This window comes from Conger conger, chromosome 11 (assembly GCF_963514075.1).
Source record: "Conger conger chromosome 11, fConCon1.1, whole genome shotgun sequence".
In the NCBI taxonomy this organism is placed as follows: Eukaryota; Metazoa; Chordata; class Actinopteri; order Anguilliformes; family Congridae; genus Conger; species Conger conger.
In genome coordinates, this window is record NC_083770.1 from 3,695,629 (window position 1) to 3,723,105 (window position 27,477).

The following is a 27,477-nucleotide window of genomic DNA, read 5'->3' on the forward strand; positions in this document are numbered from 1 at the left end:
TAACAATCGGGCATCACCGTCTTGCGGTTTTATTATGTCATAGTTTTTATTATCTTATACATATGAATTTGAGACGTTGACCTCTCAACAGCGTGGACGGGGATAAACGTACAGTGGCTCCAGCATTAACGGCACCCTTAATAAAAATGGAGTAGAATGTTGCATATACTGAACAACCTGGATAATCTATATTTCATGTTCAAACAAACAGGAAAACCATGTACTTTTATTTGAATATATTTAGTCTCATATTTCAATGTTTTTTAGGTAATGATTAATCTATTTTTTCTGAAAACCACAGGTGCCAAAGCACCCCTAGCAAAAGTGAAATTTGCAATACAATTTCCCTTTAATTTAGATAATCTGTCACTGAGGTTATCACTCAGTGAGCATTTTATTAGGTAGACCTGTACACCAGCTTGTCAATGCAAATATCAGCCAATGATGTGGCAGCAATTAAATGCATAAAAGCATGTGTCCGAATGGGGAAGGAATGTGATCTAAGTGACTTTGACCATGGAATGATTATTGGTGCAAGGCAGGGTGGTTTGAGTATCACAGAAACTGCTGATCTCCTGGGATTTTCATGCAAAATAAGTCTCTAGAACTTGTAGAGAATGGTCCAAAAAAAAAAAAAAAAAAACTTCCAGTGAGTAGCAGTTCTGTGGGCAAATGCATGGTGATAATGAGGTCAGAGAAGAAGGGCCAGACTGGTCAAAGCTGACAGGAAGGTAACAGTAACGCAAATAACCACACATTACAACAATGGTATGCAGAAGAGCATCTCTGAACACACAACGTGCCAAACTTCTAAGTGGATAGACTACAGCAGCAGAAGAAGTCAGTAAAAAAAGTCAGTAAATACCTAATAAAGTGTTCAGTGAGTGTGTATTGTATCATTCCATCACTCCCTGTTTCACTAGAGCAGGGGTCGGCAACGCTGGTCCTGGAGAACCGCAGGGTGTGGTGGCTTTCGTCTCCACCTTAAAATAAGCAACCGATTCAGACCCAAGAAACCAGGTGAGGTGAGTTAACTGTGTAATCAACGGCTTTCATTGATCAATTAATGCCAAGTAACAACGAAAGCCAGCACACCCTGTGGCTCTCCACGACCAGGGTTGCTGACCCCTGCACTAGAGTATAAAAATGAGATAACAAGCATGCAAAATCTATTCAGCATGGGAAAAGCCAAATAACTGTCAATTCAAAAGACACAGACGGTAATTGAGCATCACTGAGGAAAGTTAGGGAATGGGGACAAAACAAAGACATAAATGGTTAAATATACCACTCAGCACTGTAAGAAAACACGGAATGATTGCAGACTTGCAGGGAGAGGATGCAGTTGCATATCCTGGACGGACGGTAAGGAAGATGGTGAGGAGCCATAAATAACCCAAGGACCACAGTACGTCACCAAAAACACCAAAAAACATAAAATGGCACCCCCATACCAGCAAACTCTTTGGAAGGGTTGCAGGAAGACAGCCCCCACTGAGCACAATAAACAAAACCAAGCATCTTCAGTTTGCCAAACCTCATTAGAAATATGACTGGAAGAGAGTGCTATGGTCAAATGAGACAAAAATTGAAGACTGTGGTCATACACACCATCAACATGTCTAGTGGCAAAATGGAATGCATACAAGGAGACACATCTCATACCTACTGTCAAATATGGTGATGGGTCATTGATGTTTTGGAGATGTTTTGCTGGCAGTGGTCCAGGGGCAGCATTTAAGATCATTGGCACAATTAATTCAACAAAGCACCATGAAATCTTGGCAAAAGATCTGGTTGCCTGTGGCAGAATGCGGAGTCTGGGTCGCAGGTAGATTGTTCAGCAGGACAATGACAAAATCCACACAGAAATGGTTAGGTAAAAACAACATCAATGTTCTGCAATAGCCATCACAGTCTCCAGACTTTTTGTGCATATTTATCAAGGATGCCAATAATTTAACAAGGAGCCCAATGTATGTGCCACTATATTTATACATGGACATAATGGAGTCTTTGGTGTTAGTGGTATTGGACTGCTACTTTGTTCTTGAAGAACTTATCCAATCTTTCACACAACCCACTGTGATACACTTTCCTGTCACAGATGAAAGAAAATGAATGAGCCTCATCTCAGCATGAGTGCAATCAGATCTCAGTGCAAAATGTATCACATATGAATTATGCATGTTGGAAACGTATGAAGTACAAAGGCATAATGAACATTTCATACATTTAAATGTCAATTAATCAATCATATTTGTAAATGTCTCACCTGTTAGGGAGAAAAGTATTATTATTATTATTATTTTTTTAGGTCTAACAGAATGGATACAATTCTGAAGTGATACAAATGGCATTGACTATTGTATCTGTAATGCCATTTACCCGGTTCCTGTATTCATAAGATAAAGGCGCCGTGAGGAAAGGAACATGTTCACGGACTGATGTTGCCAATGTCCTGAAAAATCAGCAAAGCTCTTTCTGTAGACGATGGTCATCGTTACACATCACCACATGTGAGCATTAAACATTTAAATACGGAAATCTCATCCAATCAGGCTAATCCTGAATAGAAGGGAGGACAGTACTTCTTGTAGTGGAACAGGCTGATTCCACATGAAAGGAATAAGTACTGTAGAGCAAGGTGTCTTAGTTTGGTAGTTTGATGTTGTTTTTGGTTTAAAAAAATGGTCAAGGACAAACAGAGCCATAGTGCACATTGCTGTATGAAGCAAAGAACGAGAGCAATGATTTCATATACTACATATATCCATAATATACAGTAGTACAGCAGAAAATGAGCAGGATATCATCTTGAAGTTGATATTCCGGAATTCAGGAAGGGGAGAAAAATTGACAGGCAATATGAATAATAATTCCTTTTAATCGGAAGAGATTGTAGCATGCTGGTGAATGTATTGAATAAATGTACTAGGTCAGTTCAAGTTTTGTCATGCCTTTATCAAAGGTATATGCAATTGTGTTTACCTTGCTTTAGATTAATAATTCAACCAGGGGCACAAATTATGGAAACATAGTGCTTGAAGAAGTATAGCAGTCTGAAAATGTTTCTCAAGTGACCAGTGACCATCAGTAATTTGAAAAAGATGAATAATAAAAAAAAAAGAAGTATGTATAAAAGGACTGGACAAAGAAATGCATATTCGAGCTGATTATAAAATGACAAATGGTAAAATACATTAGATTGCTCAATTATGTCGGTAAGAACGAAAACATACGGTATAAGAGGGCATTACTTATCTAACACAAATTGTCATTATTTAATCATTTTGTTTTTTATGCTGATATTATATTTAGAACATATTACATTTATTATATAAAAAATACTGCATGAATCGGCAAAATATGTTTATAAATGCAGTGTTTCACTAATGTGCCACTAATGTATATTTTTGTAGTCACAACATGGTTCTTAAAAAAAAAGAAGTAAAATCTCTTTGATGATGTTTGGACACTTTATTTTTATTAATAAAGTATTACCAGACAAGACCAGATATAATTGGCAGAATGTACTCATCTGGGTTAACAAGCTTAGAACAGGTTTCGCACTATTCACAAATCTTGTGAATGGAAGGCATTAAAAGCTTGGATTGGTTGACAACTGCGAGACACATTCATTCAAGGGATATATTCTTGGGCATCCCTAGCTGGATCCAATTATTTGATATCAAGCACACCTGATGAAACTAACCTTGATTACACATGAAATGCTTTGATCTGACCAGTAAATCACAGTTTTACACAGCAGAACAAAAACATTTTCCAATATCAATGGATGGAACCTGTTAATATCACATACAGCATGGCGGAGATACAGAAGAGTTTGCCAAACTGAAACGGTCATTTGAACACAAAAACACAAACAGTACTAACTCAATGGCAACTGAACACGTATAGAAAGAGTATACTGTAGAGTGGGTTCTGTATTTTTTTTTATGTTCTTGCCCAAATATTGGTGGGATACTTAAAGGGGCAGTTCGCCCATAAACTTTACACTTAACCAGTTGTACCATCTGTTTAGATAACAATCTTGATATTCACTGCAGCTCAACCTGAGACAATGGACCTCAACAGCACAAGGTGTTTAGTGTCAAAACACCAAAAATGTATTTAGAACTGAAGAGCAACAATCCTTTCCAAATATAATGCCCTGGTTAGTCATTAAGTCCCAACCAAAGCACACCAGTATTATGTAACACACTTGACACTGAAGGCCAGAACACAGGCTTGCTTTGGTTGAGACTTTGCATAGATGTACAGTTGCCGTAATTCGGGTGTTTTTTGAAGAAACTACAAAGAAAATAGGCTCTGCTGATGTCTGAGTAACCACAGTATATTTTATTTTCATCAAAAAACTGCTTTAGTTGAAAGTAGTTTTCGATGAAACCATGCACACAACTCTACGGATGCTCTAGAATAACTGTAGCATTGTATTTTAAAAGAGACATTATTGAGCTTATGTTATTGAGCTTTTCAAGTGTACATTTTCAGTGCTTAGAGACCACATAAACCTTGTCCCCTTGAAGTCATTGTATCAGGTCGAGCTACATTGCATATCTAGAAAACTTCAAAACTGAGCGAAACTATCTGGATATATACAGCACTCCAGGTCAGTGGAAAGATAGTTTAATTAAATTTTTGGGTGAAATGCCCCTTTAAAAAACAAAAACACTCAATGTTATGAAACTACGTGACATGATTTATGACATTTATGGAAATAGTCGACACAGCAGTAGACATTACTCTTTTACTAGTTTTGATTTACTTTTCAAAGTTGACCACCGTATGAGTCATTCATTAGGCATAAGCCACATTAAGGGATGATTCAATCCTCCCACCTTATGACCTCTATGTGTTTCTATGTGACCCAACTCATAATGGTAAATAACATGAAAATACCTCCTAAAGGTTAGTCAATGACAAAACAAAAACCCCACATGGTGGCACAAGCAAATCAGTCCCTTTGTGTCTGAAACAAAACGTATGCATGAGCGTATCCATAGGGAGAACAGACAGGAAAAAAGGCAGCTCCTTGAGGTATCTGGCCCCTGAAGCACAGTCCGGCTCAGAGACCTGGCTCCAGGCGTGTTGGGCCTGTGTGCTGGCGTTACGCCCCGGACGCGTGTTCAGGGGGGTTAGTCGCTGCTGTCGTCCCCGACGACCATATTGCTGTACTTCCTCTGCTGTTCCTCTCGGAAGGCCTCTTTGACCTTTGACCTCTTCAAGCCCCCATCCCTGCAGAGGCACATTAGCACCTTTAGCAGCGCCGCCGGCACTCTGCAAACGGGCCGCGTGCCTGCCACGGGCCTGGCCTCCCGTCTGCCTCCCTACTCTGGTTATGGATCCTTGTATTTAATCAAGCAATGGGGACAATCTGTTTTAAGCCTGGATATCTCGTTTATTTATAAGCTATTCAAATGTTTTTTTTCTCATGTAAAAATGAATGAATATACAAAGTGTCACATGAACATTAAACTAAGGCCCTGTTTACATGACAACGGTTTCTCCAAAACTGAAAAGTTTTTCCCTTGCATTTCCAAAAGAATCTGCATAAAATTACGTTAAAACATTTGAAACGCTGTAGTATGCATGCCCGGCCAGTGGGTGGAGGTGCAGCTTTGCAACTCAACACCACAGAATAACATGCACAAACCAAAACAACAAATGTGGCAAAAGCACGGGCGAAAAGCGATAACTTTGTGTGGACGGACGAGGAGGTGGAGTTATTGTTAAAAGTGACCCTGGATTACAAAAGCGCAAAATTGCAAGAGAACATTGACTAGGAGTCCTGCCAGTCAATGTACTCTGATATCTTGGGTGGGTTTATAGAGCAGTATCCGAGCGAAACGGTGTTGTTGTGTTTAGACTGATTTTAGACTCACTCCTCCCACCGTCTTCACAAGAACTGCGTCTTACCAATTTATACGGATAATTCCACTCCGGAGCCCATTATCAAAAGTTTACGTTTTCAGCCCTCCAAAATGCCGGTGTCAGGTAAACAAAAGGCCCAAACGGAAAAAAGTGTGCCGTTTTCGGCAGGCACCGTTGTCATGTAAACGGGGCCTAAGTGGCAAATTCAGTAGCTGAAAATGAGTGTGAATGGAAGGGAATAACGTGCACATGCTATTTTTCTACTCATGTGGTCATTTCTGTTCGCACACGGTCAATAATTCAACCCATAGGTCACTTCATTATCTCCTGACAAACATTATTTTGGGTTGGAAAGGTTTTCTACATCTGGGCCCGCAAGGTGTCCGTAGGCTACATGGACGCCATTGCCTCTGGAAAAACTTTCAATGTCTTGTTTGTTCACAGTTATATTATTCCTTCAGTCACCATTTTGTGACAGGTACTGAAATATCCCAAATATTGTAAAAAACCTAGAAAGTTAGACATTTATTCACTAGTAGCACTTCCATACTATTTAACCCGACACCAGGGCACAGACTGTGACTGACATCCTAGAGGCATGTGTATGATAGCACTGCCCAGTGACAGAAAAGTGCAAAATAATCTCCAGCTCTATCCAACTTTTACAATGCAAGACATGGGTCTGATCCATCTGGAGGACAGCTGTCTTAAATAAACTGAAGTTCCTGCCAGAGGTAGAATAAATTCAGGAAGGAGAAATGTGACATAATTAAAATTTAGTCGTTACATTAGGCCAAATAAATGTGCTTGTTAATTGTTTGAGAGACCATACATTTACAATAAGTGATGTAATTGTACAGGAATAAACACAGCATTGTACATCAGCACGTTGAGTTGCTGATACACAATCAGTGGTAAATGGCAGAGCTAATGAGGCTAAACTAACACATTCAGAGCCCATGTGCAGAAAAACATGCTGAGGGTTCTTCATTTTAGCTGGCAAATAAAGCACTTGTTTACATTCAACAAATATTCTTCCATGAATACTCACTTTGGATGTTGCCATAGAGACAGAAAAAGCTGAATATCTTACCATGACAAGTCCACTAACCCTCCCTGGTGCGCGATAGCAGATTTCACCCGGTTGGCAAACTGGACAGCATCCTCTCCTTCCTGTCCAGATAAGAAATGTATGTCAGCCTGAGGTCGATATACTGAACACTTGCACAGAATGTGCAAGCAGAGATACATACAATTCCTGAAGTACATCAGACAAGCGCATTTTAATGCATTTTAACACATTTTAACACATCTTAACTCATCTTAACTCATCTTAACGCATTTTAACCCATTTTAACGACACCGACTATTCGTTTGTCCTTCTCTTGCATATACACTGTGTTCCAAATTATTATGCAAATTATATTTTTCTCTGATTTTCCTAAATAGTCGATGCAAATGACAGTCAGCATAATTTTCAAGTCATCAACTGTCGCAGCCTTGTTGGGACATGGCCGTCCACCAACCATCCACTACTCCATCTATCTGGACCATCCAGGTTTGCACGGCACTCATCAGTGAACAAGACTGTTTGAAAATTAGTCTTCATGTATTTCTGGGCCCACTGCAGCCGTTTCTGCTTGTGAGCATTGGTTAGGGTGGCCGAATAGAAGGTTTATGCATAACTGCAAGCCTCTGGAGGATCCTACACCTTGATGTTCGCGGGACTCCAGAGGCACCAGCAGCTTCAAATACCTGTTTGCTGCTTTGTAATGGCATTCTAGCAGCTACTCTCTTAATCCGATGTTTTTGTCTGACAGAAACCTTCCTCATTGTGCCTTTATCTGCACGAACCCGTGTGTGCTCTGAATCAGCCACAAATCTCTTAACAGTACGATGATCAAGTTTTCGTGAAATATCTAAGGTATTCATACCTTATCCAAGGCATTGAACTATTTCACGCTTTTCGGCAGCAGAGAGATCATTTTTCTTTCCCATATTGCTTGAAAATGGTGGTCTGCTTAAGAATGTGGAATGTCCTTCTTAAGTAGTTTTTCCTTTAATTGGGCTCACCTGGCAAACTAATGATCACAGGTGTCTGAGATTGATTTCAGTGATCCAAAGAGCCCTGAGACACAATACCATCCATGAGTTTCATTGAAAAACAAAAAATTTAATCTTTATGACACTTAAATACAATTTGCATAATAATTTGGAACGCAGGGCGGCACGGATGGTGCAGTGGGTAGCACTGCCGCCTCACAGCAAGGAGGTCCTGGGTTCGAATCCCCGTCAGCCGGGGCCTCTCTGTGTGGAGTTTGCATGTTCTCCCCATGTTTGCGTGGGTTTCCTCCGGGTACTCCGGTTTCCTCCCACAGTCCAAAGACATGCAGGTTAGGCTGTTTGGAGAGTCTAAATTGCCCTAGGTATGAGTGTGTGAGTGAATGGTGTGTGTGCCCTGCGTGTGTGCCCAGGGTGTATTCCTGCCTATATACAACTATATACATGTATTTCAATTAATTTATTTTCATGTTTAAATGTTTTTTTATTAAGTAAACTATTTTTTCCTACTATGGGTATCAAAATTATTGACACCCCTAACAATTATTGTAAATTAAATCAAAGAAAGTGAAATTGGCAATACAAGTTGACTTAGTTAATCTCAGGCTAAAGGAACTGTATTGCGACATTCCGAAAAAATTAAAAAACGTATGCAATGGTTGCAAACTTGCCAACGTAAGTGCACATTGTCCTCACAAATGGTGAGGCAGATGGCAGGAGGCAATAAAGAACCCAAGGATCACAGTTTAAGAAGGGCAGGCATTGCTTCCAACTTGGTGACACCAAGTCTCAAAAACAACCATAAGACCGCTTCCACATCAACACACTCTTTGGAAGGATTGCACGAAGAAAGCCCTTAATGAGCACAAAACCAAGCATTTTTAGTTTGCCAAAAGTCATTGGAATTATCGCTGGATGAGAGTGCTCTGGTCAGATGAGGCCAAAATCAAACTGTTTTGGCCATGCACACCATCGACAAGTTTGGCGGCAAAAGAGGAATGTATACAAGGAGAAGCACCTCATATCTACTGTCAAATATGGAGGTGGGTCATTGATGTTTTGCTTTCAGTGGTCCAGGGGTACCAGTTAGGATCAATGGTATAATTAATTTGGTTGGTATAATTATGGTATAATTAATTTAAACTTGGTTGCCTCTGCTAAGAGGCTGATACTTGGTTGTAGGCAAACTTTCCAGCAGGACAATGACCCCAAACATACAGTACATCAAAATCCACACAGAAATGGTTAAGTAAAAACAACATCCATCCGGACTTAAATTCTATCGAAAACCTGTGGTCTGAACGAAAGTGAGCCCTAGGATATCACTGATCCTAAAAGATTCTGCATGGAGGAATGGTTAATTGGTCAAAAAAAATGTGTCTGAATGTCAACCCAAATGATTCACCACCCTATTTTTTCTGGCTCAAAGGCTTGAGGTTTGTAAAAATCACTCCTGAACAGTGTTCAAATTAATGATCTATAGAAAGGTATCAGCATCGTTGTGTGCAGAACTTGTGTTGCATTCACTGTCTTTTCTCATTCTGGGGGGGGGGGGGGGGGGGGGTCATTTTGGGCATGGCATTTTACCGCAATGATAATTATTGAATACAATAAGTTCCATCGTTTACAAAAGCACATCACATGATCTCTTGGAAGCTGTACGACCTTGCCAGTGATAGGCCGTCTTATCACCCAATAGAAAATGGCAGTGTGGTTTTTCACCCTGGAAGCATTTCACGCAGCCTCTGAAGTGTGGATGTTTACAACCGCAGCAGGCACACTTCAAGAAAAGATGAAGAGAAAGGCAAGGCCACATGGCAGCAATGAGCGTTACTGCATGGGATAAGCATCACTGCGGTATATCAGCCAGTCCTACAGTGTGTGTCGGGCTGGAGAGGGCAGGGGGAAGGGGGCAGGTCTGGACTCCTACCTCCTGTGTCATGGGGGGTAAGTACCACACATTGCACACAATGGCCCAGCTGGTCATCATTCTCAGCAGGTAGCTGATCATGCTGTACTTGGCACTGTTCCAGAAGGCATCCCCAAACTGGGGGTCATACTGCGAAGGGATAGATGAGAGAGGGACAGAGAGACAGCAGTCACGAACGCTGAAGTGTTAGGCAACATGTGCCAGGACTGAAGACCAGACAGTGTAATGACAGAAAGAGATGAACAGGTCAGAGATGAACAGCGGGAGAGAGGAACAGCGGGAGAGAGGAACAGTGGGAGAGATGAACAGCGGGAGAGAGGAACAGCGGGAGAGATGAACAGCGGGAGAGAGGAACAGTGGGAGAGATGAACAGCGGGAGAGAGGAACAGCGGGAGAGATGAACAGCGGGAGAGATGAACAGCGGGAGAGAGGAACAGCGGGAGAGAGGAACAGCGGGAGAGATGAACAGCGGGAGAGAGGAACAGCGGGAGAGATGAACAGCGCAAGAGGACAATGTTACCTTGATGGCTACAGGGTATATTGTGCCTCCGATCTCGAAGCTGCCCTTTTTAAACATCATGACCGATGTGTTGTTGATGCAGGTTCCTAGGACAGCGGCACAGTCATTTCGCATGAAGGAAACGGACAGTTTTAACCACAGCTACGACCACAACCATGTGACCAAAGGGCAAGAAAACGGCTCTCACCCTCAGGGAAGATTAAAATGGGAAGCTTTGTCTGGTCAGCCACATGATCTTTTAACCTAAAAATGGTAAAAGAGACAGTTACAGCACATTCGGTGTCTGATGAATTATTATGGTTCCCTAAGGGGAGCCTATAGCCTAGTGGCCAAGGTGCTTCACTGGGAAAGCTGGTGGTTGAAGCCCCAGTGCAGCTGTTGGGCCCTTGAGCAAGGCCCTTAACCCCATATTGCTCCAGGGGGGATTGTCCCCTGTTTAGTGTTATCAACCAGCCCCTGCTTGGTCTGATCAACTGTAAGTCGCTTTGGATAAAAAGTGTCAGATAAATAACTGCAATGTAATGCAATGTGATGTTCCTGGTTTCTGAGCACCAGGCTAAGCAATGAAATCAATGAGTGCCTGTTACTAGCCTGTACAATATGTAAACACTATGTTCATTTGACTCTGTGGTTTATGACTTTTCCAATGTCACCTCCCCTAGCTTGTTTATTATGTACAGCTGCTGTGGCCTTTGCCGGATTGGTTGGGAAAACCCCAGAGTATTTGTGGAGAATAGCTAACGCCCACAAAGCACTGCCTGCCAGGGGGCAGGACACAACATGTTTGGAAGAGACACTCACTGCTAGAGAGAGGTATCATATATCGGACCTCTGGCAGTATCATACATTTATACGAACTGCAACAGCTAATGGTAACTTGCCAACTCAGGTCCAGACTGCACAGTACAAGTTATTTCAGAGACTGCTCAGCTATTCTGTGCCAAACTTCTATATTACAAAAATATGTAAAAATAAAGACAAATAATACAGTTTAATATGCTGCAATAAGAAGCTTTCATTTACCGTCTCACCTCTGGGTCACAAGATGGCGATCTTTCATCTCAGATCTCTCGAACCAGATATGAGGACAAGATTTCACCATCGACCTCTGGATGACTCCCATTAAGCCACCGTGAACCTGACCCACCTATGAATTATGGGAAATTAAGCATTAACCCTTTAAGATATATATTTCTGATCTCACGTTTAGTTTTTAACTGAATATCGTAATGCTCATGTAACAATCACTGCTGTTAATTGAAAGAAATGGAGTTGCAGAAATGGAGGATTTAGGATTTTGAAAAAAACAAAAACAAAAGCATTCCCAAAATCCTATTGTTCCAAAGGTTAAGAAGGAAAGATCTTTGTCGAATAAAATAAAACAGATTCTTGTACTTTGAAAACTTCCAACATATAAGACTCATCGCACTAACCATAGCATAACACCCGTCATTGGCCAGAATTACGACATCAATCGGCGATGTGTGATTAGCCACACAGAGCCCTCCCTTTTTTGGCCGGTTCTCCCTGCAGATCAGAGACAGACCGTACAAACACCATGACAAAAACACAGCCCAACATCCCATCACACAGGATCACACAGAATAAAACTTGATAATGAGCGGGATGTAATTGTTTCTCACTTGTTGTGGTAGTGGATGGTGGCTGAGAGTCCCCTGGCACAGATCCTGTAGCACATCAGATGGACCAACTCACTCAGCCAGTTCTTCGCCCTTTGAGAGAATGAATACAGAGGTGAGGACAGTGTCGTGTCCCAGAAGGTGTGTGCCATGTTATTTGGTATTTCTCGTCTTAAAAGGTTCAGTTAAAGGTACAATAGGTAAGATTTCTGGGTTAAAACATTGTTACAAGACCATTGTAAATCCCTTCCTATCATTGAAAAAGGCTCACTGACATGTTGACTCACACTCTGTCTGTGTTTATAGTCCTTAAATTCGGGTTTCAAAATATACAGTTGACGGCCTGACACTCCGTACCAAAACATTGAATAACTGGACAATAATTCAAGCTCATTGGTTGAAAATTGGTTCTAATTGCCAGAGCCAATGGCATTTCAAGGTCAGAGAAGGGGGAGGGATAAACAGTGTTGTGGTTTGAGGGTGTTTGTTGCTGCTATTCCTCTTTTGACCTTTAGAAGTCCAAAATGACCTTTTGTACCTTTATGTGTGCATAAAAGGAGAGGACTAATCAAAACATTTAAGTGACAAAGGGGGCATTTGTGGTCCTAAACTGGATAAACCTATATTTATGTCAAACTTCCACCAAAAGGGTGCTGTTGCAGTTGCATTTACACCTTAGTTCAACATCAGTTCAATTTAAATTACTGTTGTCATGTAGATGGCCACCATAGTGACCAGACCTGGGTCAAAGACATAACTGTTTTGAATTAAAATACTTATATACACTTTACTGAGCTTGTATGTTGTATTGGAACCTATGCAATACACTGCCATTGCAATAGGCAAGATCAACTGAGCAGACAAGTATTGGAATCCAATTATGCACTTGACCCAGGTCTGATGGTGACGTATCCAAGTCTACGTGTCATCCTCAGATGCATTCTGTCCCTGTTTACAACCCTACTATCCAACACTGATAATCTGCGAGAACCTTCAGATCGCAGAATGAGATACCATTGCAAAGACAGACCAGGTTTACTTGTTTTATTGGCACAAGGTGTATAAAGCCTCTTTCTAAGACAGCCATGGCTTTCTGCACCAAGTCATCATTTACCCTTCAATTAAGTCAATTCACAAATTGCTAAATCCTGTTTCAATACTATAGCCATTTTCTTAATTCAAGAAATGACTTAATTCATTTTCAGAAAAAAATAAAAGTGACCTCAAATGTACTGTCCGTACTAATAATAATAGACAAAAGCATATAATATTTTATTTTTATTTATTCATCCTTTGTTTTATATAAACACATTTTTTAATTTACAGTAGACTGCAAATCTTCAGCTGAGCAGGAGAGGCACTATTGAGAATGGGAACCGCTTGCCAACTGAAATATATATAAACATTTAGCAGGTGCTCTTACAGAGCGATTTAAACAAAGTTTTACATGAGCATCAATTTGTACAGCTGGATATGTTATGAAGCAATTCAGGTTAAGCATGTTGCTCAAGAAGACGACAGGGGGTGCCCTACCAGGAAACCTAAGGTCACAAGCCCAATTCCATGACCATTATGCTACACTGCCTGGACCACACACTGCGGCTCTGACCACATTCCATATTGGCACGTCCGCTTCTCTATGCATTAGTGTTCTGGATGATTTATATGCAATTCTGATCAAAGAACGTCAGGTGAATGACTCATGAATAGAGCACAAGCCGAACCGAGGAGGATTAATTACCTGCTGCTGGGAAGCAGACCGACTATAGAGGTTCCAATCACCAGCCAGCTCAAACCAATGGTTGCCAGAGTGATTCTGCAACAAAGAGAAATTGGAGAAAGGAGGTCTCTCAAACAACTCCATTTTCACATTTTTAAGCAATAAAAACCAGATAAGATAGAGCAGCAAGACAGGGATCCACATAAACTGAAACTCAGGCATGCAAGCGAGATGTATTGGCTACACACGGTGAGATGGGAAGAGAGCCACAGGAACAGATTTAAAAATGAATCGGGAAATGCGGACTAGCAGGGAGTCATGAAGTGAAGAGAACTCATCAGATGAGAGAAAATGCATACATGAAGCCAACGTAGACAAATATGTACACAGCAGCCAGCAGCCAGCAAACTCTTAAAGGTCTCATAACCTTTCCCTTGCTATGTGGATTCTAAAAATGTTATAAATTTAATAAAAAATTTTGGCCGACTTGCATGTACGGCATGTTTGGAATCTCTCCACAGATTTTCAATCATATTTAAGTCTGGGGACTGTGGTGGCCATTCCAAAACCTTCATCCGTCTTTCCTGAAGATACTTCATGGTTGATTTTGAGGTATGCTCAATTTTGGTTTTGTCAGTCCAAAAGGCTTCAGGCTTCTCAATGTTTTCTTTTGCATACTTCAGATGCTGAATTATGTGGAAAGGCTTCCACATTCCACAGTCCCCTCCAAAAGTATTGGAACAGCGAGGTCAATTCCTTAGTTTTGCAATATACTGAATACATTTGAGGTTGAGATAAAAAGATGAACAGGAGACAAACATGAGTTCCGAATTTTGCTTTTAGTTCCTGGTAGTTACACCTAAATGTGTTAAACTACTTCAAAAATAGCACCTATAAGAGTGCTGAAGTATTGGAAGAGAGAGTATTTAAGTAAATTAAAGTTGTGGTGCCAGGATGGGAATAGTAAGGTGCTGTCCATCAGGCGGCATCACCAAACTGTTGCATTCTTCTTTTTTGATGCTTTTACAGCAGCATCTTTTACAGCAGCCTCTTTTACAGTGGGGGGGGGGGGGGGGGTGGGGGAGGCAATCTCCCCTTCAGGAGGTGGAATGCATGCTCAATTGTCAGGTGATTGACTTGGCCTGTCTAAAACCTTCCACTTCTTCACCTTAATGAAGCCCTTTCTTGTGTTGAGGCAGTGTGTTTTGGGTCATTGTCTTGCTGCATGATGAAGTTCCTCCCAATTAGTTTGGACGCATTTTACTGTAAGTTGGCAGACAGAATGTTTTTGTAGACTCCTGAATTCATCCTGCTGTTTCCATGAGTTACATCATCAATAAAGATTAGTGAGCCCACTCCAGAAGCAGCCACACAAGCCCAAGCCATGACACTTCCACCACTGTGCTTCACAGTTGAGCTTGTATGGTCTGGGTCAGTAGCGAGAGGGATCCCTTTCACCTTTCCATCACTTAGATAGAGGTTAATCTTGGTCTCATCAGTCCATAAAACTTTGTCCCAGAACGTTTGTGGCTCGTCTCTGTAATGCTTTGCAAATTGTAATCTCGCCTTCCGATTCTTACTACTGATGAGCGGTTTGCATCTTGTGGTATAGCCTCTATATTGCTGCTCGCAAAGTCTTCTTTGACTGGTTGAACGAGATACCTTCATCCCTGCCCTGAGATTTTTTTTGATGTTTTGGGGTTTTCACTGACTGATGTTTTGTGGTTTTTCTTCATAGCTCTCACACTGTTTCTGTCATCAACTGCTGTTGTTTTCCTTGGTCGACCTGTTCGATGTCTGTTGCTCAGTACGTCAGCAGTTTCTTTCTTTTTCAGGACATTCCAAGTTGTTGTACAAGCTATCCCCAATGCTTGATTTCCCCTCTTTTCTAAGCTTCAAAATGGCTTGCTTTTCTCCCAAAGACAGCTCTCTGGTCTTCATGTTTTATCTTTTCTAACACAAATTCAGTCTTCACAGGCAAAACCCAAGACTAAAACCAAGAGTAGACATTCAGAACTATTTACTGTTTAACCAATCAATCTAACAGGCTATATCTGGAGAACAAGAAACACCTGTCAGTCACATGTTCCAATACTTTTGCTCACCCAAGAATTGGGTGGTCTGATACAAAAGGTGGTATGTTCTAAAGTGTTGTTCACACCAGACAGAACAGCCACTGCAGTTGGATACCTTATAAGGCACGGAGTTACTTCAGAATAAGAACTTCAGGCCTGGAATTATACTCACCTGACTTATTGAAGGCCTAACGAGTAAATCACCTGGGTCTGGCCCTTAGTAATAATAGTAATAAAGTAACACAGAAAAATCCAAAAGGGTTCCCATCTTTTGCCCTTTTCCTTTACTATCAGTTACAGACAGTACAAAATGAAAATAAAAAGCAATCTTGCTTTAGAATTTCCAGAAAGGTCTCATCTTTAACTCTGTAACATTTACAGTTCACGTTTGCTTCTGTTCACCAAGATATTAAATGTAAAAGGCTTTCTGACCAAGTGCCGTTAAAAAGGAAATAGTTTGGGTTATGCTAGCTACGTCATACTAACCTCATATGGGCCCGCAAAGGCAAACAACACACGAGCACTTAGTTCTGTGAGAAATGTATTTACACGTTCACATGCACACACACTGCGTACATCCTAAAGCTCAGTTTCGCCCTCCCTAATTAAAGCCAAACGTGGGCTTTTCGGGGAAAAGTTATGCGACAGGAGGGCGGGCTCACCGGAGGGGCGCCAGGAAGCAGTAGCGGATGAGCAGGCCCAGGCCCCACAGCACGGTGAGGCGGAGGCTGATGTACTGGAAGTTGTTGTTGGTGCGGGTGAGCAGGTTCCAGGAGACCAGCTCCTCAGACGTGAAGCGCTGGGTCACCTGGTCCTCCATGATGCTCTCGAAGCCCTTCCTGTTGAAGTAGAAGACGTCGCTCAGGGTGAAGTCCCCGCCCGTGGGCGGCTTGGGCCGGCACCGCCTCAGCTCCCCCATCTCCTGCTCCATGGAGCCGTCGCCCCGCTCGATGATTCCTGCCAATGTGGGAAATGCAGGAAAGGTCTAGGATTCTGCGAGGCCACCGCAGCGAGTGAAGCCCCTTCCCAGCCCAGCTCACCAGCCTGTGGTGGCTGGTGGCCATTTACCTGGGTGGGGCGCCGTACAAAGCAATGCCAATATTAAAACAAACGTTTTTGTATACGGGCAATTCCACAGTCAACCTGAGCATGAACAAATTTACAAATTTACAAATTTACATATTCCATCCATCCATCCATCCATCATCACCCGCTTATCCGGAGTCGGATCGCGGAGGCAGTAGGCAAAGCCGGGTATTCCAGGCGTCCCTCTCCCCAGCAGCGCATTCTAGCTCCTCCTGGGGGATCCCGAGGCGTTCCCTGGCCAGGAGAGATATATAATCTCTCCAGCGGGCTCTGGGTCTCCCTCGGGGTCTCCGCCCAGTTGGACGAGCCCGGAAAACCTCCAAAGGGAGGCGCCCGTGAGGCATCCTGATCAGATGCCCGAACCACCTCAATTGGCTCCTTTCGACGCGAAGGAGCAGCGGCTCTACTCCGAGCTCCCTCCGGATGTCCGAGCTCCTCACCCTATCTCTAAGGCTGAGCCCGGCCACCCTACGGAGGAAGCTCATTTCGGGCGCTTGTATACGCGATCTCGTTCTTTCGGTCACTACCCAAAGCTCGTGACCATAGGTGAGGGTTGGGACGTAGATCGACCAGTAAATCGAGAGCTTCGCCTTCCGGCTCAGCTCCTTCTTCACCACAACGGTCCGGTGCAACGCCCGCATTACTGCTGACGCTGCACTGATCCGCCTGTCGATCTCACACTCCCTTCTACCCTCACTCGTGAACAAGACCCCGAGATACTTGAACTCCTTCACTTGGGGCAAAGACTCGTTCCCAACCCGGAGGGAGCAATCCACCGTTTTCCGGCAGAGAACCATGGCCTCGGACTTGGAGGTGCTGACTCTCATCCCGGCCGCTTCACACTCGGCTGCAAACCGCTCCAGTGCGTGCTGAAGGTCACGGTCCGATGAAGCCAGCAGAACCACATTGTCCGCAAAAAGCAGAGATGCGATTCTGAGGTCACCAAACCGGACACTCTCCTCACCTCGGCTGCGCCTTGAGATCCTGTCCATGAATACCACAAACAGGACCGGTGACAAGGGGCAACCTTGGCGGAGTCCAACACCCACCGGAAACGTGCTTGACTTTGTGCCGAGAATGCGGACACAGCTCTCACTTTGGTTATACAGGGACCTGATGGCTCGTAACAACGGCCCCGGTACCCCATACTCCCGCAGTACACCCCACAGGGTTCCCCGAGGGACACGGTCGAAAGCCTTCTCCAAGTCCACAAAGCACATGTGGACTGGATGGGCAAACTCCCATGACCCCGCCAGCAACCCTGCCAAGGTAAAGAGCTGGTCCACTGTTCCACGGCCAGGACGGAAGCCACATTGCTCCTCCTGAATCCGAGGTTCGACCGTCGGTCGGAGCCTCCTTTCCAGTACCCTAGAGTAAGCTTTCCCAGGGAGGCTGAGGAGTGTGATACCCCGGTAATTGGAGCACACCCTCCGGTCCCCCTTCTTGAAAATGGGGACCACCACCCCGGTCTGCAACTCTACAGGTACTGTCCCCGATCTCCACGCGACACTGAAGAGGCGTGTCAGCCAAGACAGCCCAACAATGTTCAGAGCCTTCAGCATCTCAGGGCGAATCTCATCTACACCCGGCGACTTGCCACTGAGGAGCTTTTTGACTACCTCAGCAACTTCCGCCAGGGATATAGGTGCAGATTCCCCCGAGTCCTCAGGCTCTGCCTCTTCCACAGAGGACGTGTTGTTCGGGTTCAGGAGCTCCTCGAAGTGCTCTTTCCACCGCCCGACAATAGCCCCTGTCCGGGTCAGCAGTTCTCCTCCCCTGCTGAAAACAGCCTGAGACAAGCCCTGCTTTCCCTTTCTGAGTCGTCGGATGGTTTGCCAGAACTTCCTCGAGGCCAACCGAAAGTCCTTCTCCATAGCCTCCCCGAACTCCTCCCATACCCGGGTTTTTGCTTCAGCGACTGCCGAAGCTGCAGCCCTTCTGGCCACCCGGTACCTGTCTGCTGCTTCAGGGGACCCCCGGGCCAGCCAAGCCCGAAAGGCCTCCTTCTTCAGCTTGACGGCCTCCCTCACCGCTGGTGTCCACCAGCGGGTTCTTGGGTTGCCGCCCCGACAGGCACCGATGACCTTCTGGCCACAGCTCCTGCTTGCCGCCTCTGCAATGGAGGCTTTGAACATGGCCCACACGGACTCCATGTCCCCAGCTTCCCCCGGGATGCGTGAGAAGTTCTTCCGGAGGTGGGAGTTGAAGACCTCGCGGACAGGGGCCTCCGCCAGACGTTCCCAGTTCACCCTCACTACACGTTTGGGTTTACCGGGTCTGTCAGGCAGCCTCCCCGGCCACTTGATCCAACTCACCACCAGGTGGTGATCAGTTGACAGCTCTGCTCCTCTCTTCACCCGAGTGTCCAAGACATACGGCCGCAGGTCTGATGATACGACCACAAAGTCGTAATTCCCAATTAAACTTCTTTCACATTTACCCTTAGGGGGTATATTTTGGAGTACAGATTAATTTGGCCATTGTATTAATGAAACAGCATGTTATTACCATTACAGTGCAGGATGCATTGTCATAAAATATGTATTTTCAGACACCTATATTGATTGGCTTTTTGAAGGAAATTGAGAGGTAAATAAGGTAATAAGGTAAGGTAAATAAGGGAAATATTTATTCAATTTAAGAGCTTTAAATTTTAATTGATAATTCTAGAATCTTGTAATGGAGAGAGGCTGACTGCAACTGCTATGGTAATTTCGGAAATGTTTCTGTAAAACAGGTGTTTGAAATATGATTGGATAAAAAAATCATATGCAAAGCCGCCAACTTTCACCAATTTGATCTTTGATCTATGATAGGTTCCTTTTTCCTAATTGTCAGTATCTTTTTGAACATCACGGACCTGACAGGTAAGCAAGCTTATTAAAATAAAAAGACATTAAAGAACGTCAGTTTATTGCCATGGCACATTCCATTGTTTGTGTGATTTTGGGTAAAATACAGCTTTAAATCATTGGTTGATTTCAAATCCAATGCACTGGAGTACAGAGCCAAAAGAACATTGTACCACTGTCCAAGTACTTACGGACTGCATTGTAGTCTCCCATTTCAGGACACCATAATATTTGGGACATATGAAGGTTATGTAAAATAAAGTAGTCATGTTTACTACTTTGTCTCATATCTTCTCTGTTGATGCTTTTCCAGGTCTGTAGCTTCTGCTTTTTTTAAGGGTTTGTTGCCGTCAGTCCTGCTCAGCATATGAAATGCATGTACAATTGGATTCAGATCGGATTAAGGACCTAGCCAGCCACAGTTTTCCAGTTTTGGCTTTGTAAAACTTCTTTCTTGCTTTAGCAGTGAGCCAGCACCTGTGGCAGCAGTACATGCCTAAACCATAAGACCCCCACCACCATGTTTCACAGAGGGGGGTGCTTTGGATCGTGGGCAGTTCCAGTTTGCTCTTGCCATGACTCTGACTGATACAAGTCAACCTTGCTAGCTAGTCATCCAACCTTTTTCTACAACTCTGCATGCTCTTTTATGCCCTTTGCAAACTGTAACCTGGCCATCCTGTTTTTTCAGCTAACTTGTCGTTTGCATCTTGCAGATGGTTTTCTAAATGTGAAATCTTTGATAGAATTTGATTGGGCGATTTGTCAAACAATGTGCATTTCAGATGTGTCACATCCATAACGCAATGCCGTCATATCCATACCACTGGTATTTACTTATAAAAATCAAGACAAAAATGTAAATGTTCAGCCAGATCAATAAATTAATTAATTAAAATTACTAGATGGTGAGAGGCTTTAGAGGGCAGATATGGAGGATACTGTAATATACACAGAGGGATAAAGACATTTTGATTCAGCTCCTCTTTATAGGTTGGCAACACAAAATATATATATATATATATATATATATAGGATTTCGCCCAATGTATGCTGGGATAGGCTCCAGTCCCCCTGCAACCCTGTTCAGGATAAGCAGGTGAGGATAATGAATTAATGAATATATACAAGGAACATTTTAACTTTTTTTACACCTACTTATTCATGTGATTATCTGATCAGCCAATTGCAATGCATACAATCATGTAGATACGGGTCAAGAGCTTCAGTTAATGTTCACATCAACCATCAGATTGGGTAAAAATGTGATCTAAGTGACTTTGACCATGGAATGATTGTTGGTGGCAGACAGGGTGGTTTGAGTATCTCAGAAACTGCTAATCTCCTGGGATTTTCACACGCACTAGTCTCTAGAGTTTACAAAGAATGGTGCAAAAAACAAAACAAAAAAATCCAGTGAGCAGCAGTTCTGCAGAATGAAATGCGTTGTTAATGAGAGGTCAGAGGAGAATGGCCAGACTGGTCAACGCTGACAGGAAGGTGACAGTAACACCAATAACCACACATTACAACAGTGGTATGCATAACTCTAAGTGGATAGGCTACAGCAATAGAAGTCTAAAAAATAAGTCTAATAAAGTGCTCACTGAGTGTATATATCAAAAGATATCACAGAAAGATATCAGATATCACCGAGGGGATTTCCGTCACAGTGTGGAAAAAATGGTCTTACTGTAAATAATGGCATATTTACAACTCTGACCAACATATTTAATATATTAGACAACAAAACATAGATTCATGTAAATAAACTGACAAAGGAATCACAAACCATCACAAATTGTTCTCACAAAGACAAGACACAACAAAACCCATTTCCCCAAATTAGGAAGTTAGCCTTCGAGCACCTACTGGCCACCTACAGGTGAGCGAAGTGAATGTTGTTACCTATTAAAGTGCAACATTTTTTTAGCTAGCCAGCTACCGATTTAATTATAATTTGGGAATGGATACATTTGAGAATTTAGTTAACTGGTTAAATCATGGCAGCACACAGTAGCCGGCATCTTGCTTTTTATAAACCAGTTAAATTGCTGTAGCTACAAACATTATGCTCTAGAAGCTAACGAGAAAGAGAGACAAAGTCCAGCCATTTGTATGGATAAACTAAATAAAAATGTAAAAATGCAATAAATAAATGACTTGCTGTACTTGCTACATCTGTGATGGAGACAAACGGTCCAGGCTGCTGGTAGCTTTAGAATCACAGCCGAACAACCGCTGTAAACCCACAACTGGCAGTCTCTGCTCTAGCAAAGGGTCTCTGGGTTTCCGGGAATAGCATATCTACAGCCCAGGGGTGCAAACACCTTGCACCTTGCATCCTGCCAGGTTTCTGGCAGTAGCCAATCAGCGTGGCCAAAATGCCTCACCCAAAAGAGACAAGAGCCCAGGTAAGAGGCCGCCGCCTCCTTGCTGTTGATTGACATCTGCTATTTAAAAATAATGGGACAAATTTGAACATATGCATACGATAAGTTCCATTGGGAAATAAGTTATTATGAAAAAACGCCATTTGGAAATAGTAGCTGTTATTATGAAATGTAAAATGGGGCGGCCTGTAGCGTAGTGGTTAAGGTAAATGACTGGGACATGCAAGGTCAGTTGTTCTAATCCCACTGGTTCTAGTAGCCACTATAAGATCCGCACAGCCGTTAGGCCCTTGAGCAAGGCCCTTAACCCTGCATTGCTCCAGGGGAGGATTGTCTCCTGCTTAGTCTAATCAACTGTATGTCGCTCTGGATGAGAGCGTCTGCCAAATGCCAATAATGTAAAATGAAGAAATGCAGTGCTATTATTGAGAAAAAGGTTATTATTTCAGAATGTTTCCATCAAACATTTAAAAATAAAATGGTACATTCATTTTTGTCCATTGGTCCATTGAAGAGGAGGACATTATGCATTGATTCTAGCAGTTCTTGCAGTTTTTCTTTTGGGGCAGATGTTAGACTGGCTTTCACTACACTCCCCTCACCTACACATACAGCTTCTATACACAATGTTCAATACTCTTCAGTTAGGAACACAATTATGTACCAGCAAAAGTTGTCTCTGTATTCAAAATGAAGAACAGTACCACCTTCTCTTCACTGAGTCAGTTTAAAGTTAAGCATCACTTCAGCCTTGGAAGAATGACTGTCCAAAAATTGGGATAGTGAAGGATGTGTTAAGTAATGGAGAATCTTAGAAGACATGTACAGTAAAAATATCGACCTGGATGATTTAAATGACTTATTTTAGTTAGTTTGTGATGATTAGCAATCGATTCTGACAAAATGTTGAAATTATTCAGATTAAATTAACTTCTGTACAGTTCCTTGTGTTTAGCCCTTTTTAGCCCCCAATTTTCTTTCTCTCTATTTGTTCATGTTACTTCAGCAGGCAATTGTGAAATCAGCAAATAAACAAATATAGAAATAAACAAACAAACACAAAAAATGGACAAAATTAAAAATTATTTTCAACTATTATCTGGTACCATGGTGAAGTAGATCGTAATATTTTCTAAATGAGAAGACTTAATCATCCCATTTGATACAATGACTCTGAACAGATGTCAATGTCTGGTAAAAACAGAAAGTCATGTCAAAGTGTTTACTTTGTAAATGTTTAACACAAAACAATATCCAAAAAGTGCACAGGGCTCCTACAGATAAGATTAGTTGTATTATTAGATGTTTATTAGATTTTTAGGATCCCCACAATCTTGAGGATTATATATATTATATCAGGTTGGTGTCATAGATATTACAATGACTACTCAGCCATCATAAGACATTACAGCATTCAATGTAGGTCAGTCACCTGTATTTATGAACTTGTGCTGACAGGCTATGATTTCATCAGCAAACTGATAATGTCACAATCTTTTGGCATTGACAGTGAAAGCGATAAAGCATTATTTTACAGAACAGAGTATGACAAGCAACATTTTTGGGAAGAATCTGTTGTCTGTGGTTTTTGAGGGCATGTGTGGTTTGTTTAGCAGCAAGAATGGACAGGCAGCAGGAATCGATAGTACACCATGCCAATGTCAATTTCACGTGTTGCACAAACACTGCTGGCTTGCATCCACTCTTTGACATTATTCTCTTTAAAATTTAAAATACTCTTGGTTCAGCAAAGCACAATGGTGACCTATTAGTTTTGCAGCTCTAGCTGCATTAAGTAATGGCCAAAGAAGTTTCAGCAACCTAGAAATCCTTGGCGCAGTTGTTAGGGGAAAGTTGCGAAATTCGGATGCTTGCGACATCTTGGTACCGGTTGCCACAATCTGACGGGCCCGCCCCAGTGACCAGTGCCCATGCCAGGCCGTCTGTCGAACGTCCTTGACTGACACCCTAAGACAGTCAAGTTCATGACTCGAACCTTCTCTCTAACCAGCTGAGCTGAACATATGAAACAGCATGTGGGTTGAAGTCCAGAGGAGGGGCGAGTGGGGAGGGGCGAGTGGGAAGATTCTCTGGCGGTGGTTGTGAAACTCGACTGATAGGATAGGCTGGGAGCCTGCTGGCCAGGCCAGCTGCCCAGTTAGAAACTGACACGAAGCCAGAATGGTTCCCACTGAGATACAACCGGAGGCTGGTAATCAAGACAGGGCAGCAATTTCAACATACAGAGATGCAAACATTGACAACCCACTCATTAAAGCAGATATACTGTATAATACTGTTTTGCAATCATCAGAAAGTAGAGATAAAGGTATCTGATAATAACAGGAGGTGTTATACCGCAACCACACCACAAGGACACTGAAAAGACCCAAACCAAAAAAAGACTCCAGCCTTATGAATCAACAGATCCTAATAATGACTCCAGCCTTATGAATCAACAGATCCTAATAATGACTCCAGCCTTATGAATCAACAGATCCTAATAATGACTCCAGCCTTATGAATCAACAGATCCTATTAATGACTCCAGTTTGATTTCCAATGCACTTTGACATTGTAACTGCACCTTTACATTTCGAAACAACAAAAGGAAAGTTCCGGTTAAGCAGGTTTGCAAATCATGAGCAATTTGCCGCTGCAAGTGAGTCACGCACGTGTTTGGCGGTGAGGCACTCACCGTTCGACGGGGACGCTTTGAGCATCTGCTGTTCACCTCTCCCTTTCTGGATCCGCAGGGTTGCCCACTGCAGCGAGAACAACACAGGTTATCTGAGGTGAGCGCTCACACAGGGCCGGGCGTGGCGGGGCGATGGGGCGGGGGCTCAGCGCTGGACTGAGAGCCGCACAGCCACGGCTCAACACGGGAATCCAGACTCACTCTTAACTAACAGCTGCAGGGTCCCGTGCGTGCAGAGAAATGAACCCGGAGTGAACAGCAAGCGCTACACGCCCACAGCAGCCATAAACCAGGCAGCCTCGAAACGACACTGTAGGGCCGTTTACCCTTGAATATTTTAGTTTGACTTCATCTGTAAGCATGTCGGGACTGAGAGACCCTCAGCACTACACACCAGAGTCAAGACAGGATCACAGGCAGATCTTTTACAAGGTCAGAGGCTACTGGAATTTGCACATTCGGTCTATTCACAATGACATCCTAGCCTTTCCCCTTGCGTTTTCCCGCGAGCACTGATTTTACGGTGGCTCATCTGAAGGACGTTGTTACCTCCAGAGTCTTCACCAGGACCTTCATGTAGGCCTCTGTAATTCCCAGAGAAACTCCAAACATGGCAGGAAACATGATGAGTGCCACAACCGCAGAAAACCACATCTTGAAAAAGGTGAAGGCTGCATCCCAGCTATCGTCCATTGTTCGATCCTGGTTATTTCTGGTCAGCTGACAAGAGAACACATTGGCATGAAGATATAGGCTGGAAGAGACCATCTCTCCTTTTGGAGGCTTAGCACTCTACCTCCTGGCCAGGCAAAGTTCAGCTGCTAAAATGTTGAGCTAAAATATATACTTCCTCAAAAAAGAGGGATTGTGAAATTTCCAATGTGAAATACAGGGCATTGCATTCCACCGTGACATGTAAGGTCACTTCCATCAAAAAGGTTGCCTTGGCTCCTTTTTGCCTTGGCTACACGTAGTAACTCTCAGTAGTAATATTATCACTATTTTCAACTCGGAATTGGACAGATTCGCCAAAATGCGCCTTTCTGGGCTTTTTTTTTTCTGTTATTTTATCTAAAAAATAAAAACAGTTAAAATTGTCAAACTGCGAAGACTGCATCTGCCTGACCACCCTATCAGTGGCGGATTGCAACAAAAAGTCCACAACCCAAGATCAACTACTGTAACACGGTACATACAGTATGTTGACTGTATGACAGCGCCAGATACTATTTCAACCAGCGCGCGTCAGCATAACCAGACATTCGATTACATGAATTTTAAGCCAAATTCCGTTCAACAGCAAGAACAAAACAAAGGTGACCGCCACAACTGCTAGCAGGGTTAATAGCCATAAAATCGCCTAACAAACCCACACATTTGTCTTTCGCACCTATTCCCACGGCACAAACTTTTATATAACAGATTTCTGGTCAACCGAAAACAATACCCTACTTAGCAAGCTGGCTAACTGGCTGATATTACTCTTGCGTGAAATCTAATGCAACAAACCTGAAAAGGGTTCCTCAAAAAATATTCCTCATTGTCTAACTTCAGAATGTTCGTGACTGCCTTGATCCACGTTCAGTCACAGTACACTTCAGGAACTGACCTGTCTTCAGTAATCTTTCTACCGTCAGAAGAGTAGCTCAAAGTTCAAAACAATAGACTGAAATGTCTGTCAACATTGTAAAGAGCGCCATCTTGAGGGAAATTTTGAAGCAATAGTGTCAAAATACCATTGGGCTGAACTCGAAAATATTTGTTCCTTGGACTGGAAATAGATATGACAGCTTCGATCTTTCTGGTAGTATTAAAGGGCGTATGCTAAACATTTACGTTGAACAACAGGAGATTAGGTGCTTACTGAGTTTGAGCTATTGTGTCTTTGGAGTGGTGTGGCTCGTGATTACCTGTGTCCCAGGTCCATTGTTAAGCTGTGCTGAAAAAATCAGGACACCATATGGCAGACATTTTTTTTTACTTTAAACTGCATCCTGGAAGCTTATTTCGAACACAAGTTCTGACTAGTTCTGACAAAAAATACAGTGAAGGTCTTCTGTAAATCTCTGAAATGATCTGAAAGTGAGCAGCTCGCTGTACTCTCTGCAGGAGGGGAGCGTGCCTATGTTCACTAATCTCTGTGTTCACTCAGCTCTATGTTCACTCAGCTCTATGTTCACTCAGCCCTATGTTCACTCGGCTCTATGTTCACTAATCTCTGTGTTCACTCAGCTCTGTGTTCACTCAGCTCTATGTTCCCTCAGCCCTATGTTCACTCAGCTCTGTGTTCACTCAGCTCTATGTTCACTCAGCTCTATGTTCACTCAGCCCTATGTTCACTAATCTCTGTGTTCACTCAGCCCTATGTTCACTAATCTCTGTGTTCACTCAGCTCTGTGTTCACTCAGCCCTATGTTCACTCAGCTCTATGTTCACTCAGCTCTCTGTTCACTCAGCCCTATGTTCACTCAGCTCTATGTTCCCTCAGCTCTATGTTCACTCAGCTCTGTGTTCACTCAGCTCTATGTTCACTCAGCTCTGTGTTCACTCAGCTCTATGTTCACTCAGCCCTATGTTCACTCAGCTCTATGTTCACTCAGCTCTGTG

The 27,477-nt window shown here is 42.9% G+C and overlaps 1 protein-coding gene and 1 pseudogene across 2 annotated transcripts; one reads left to right on the forward strand and one right to left on the reverse strand.

The window, feature by feature from the left end:
- The window catches only part of LOC133140479 (dual specificity protein phosphatase 4-like), a 257,554-nt pseudogene that overhangs the window by 138,968 nt on the left and 91,109 nt on the right, over positions 1 to 27,477 (forward strand).
- agpat9l (1-acylglycerol-3-phosphate O-acyltransferase 9, like) lies at positions 3,461 to 26,530 on the reverse strand. 2 transcript variants are annotated; one of them, XM_061261013.1, is made up of 13 exons: positions 26,380 to 26,530; positions 25,420 to 25,590; positions 24,871 to 24,937; positions 16,504 to 16,798; positions 13,788 to 13,862; positions 12,050 to 12,139; positions 11,840 to 11,933; positions 11,438 to 11,553; positions 10,594 to 10,649; positions 10,407 to 10,492; positions 9,887 to 10,015; positions 6,989 to 7,068; positions 3,461 to 5,259 (listed from the first exon to the last, which is right to left on the reverse strand). In XM_061261013.1, the coding sequence occupies exons 2-13, from the start codon at positions 25,561 to 25,563 to the stop codon at positions 5,160 to 5,162; spliced, it is 1,332 nt and encodes a 443-aa protein (XP_061116997.1). In that variant the 5' UTR covers positions 25,564 to 25,590; positions 26,380 to 26,530; the 3' UTR covers positions 3,461 to 5,159. The 2 variants fall into 2 exon arrangements, with proteins under 2 accessions (XP_061116997.1, XP_061116996.1); XM_061261012.1 differs by lacking the exon at positions 26,380 to 26,530 and having other exon boundaries at positions 25,420 to 25,683.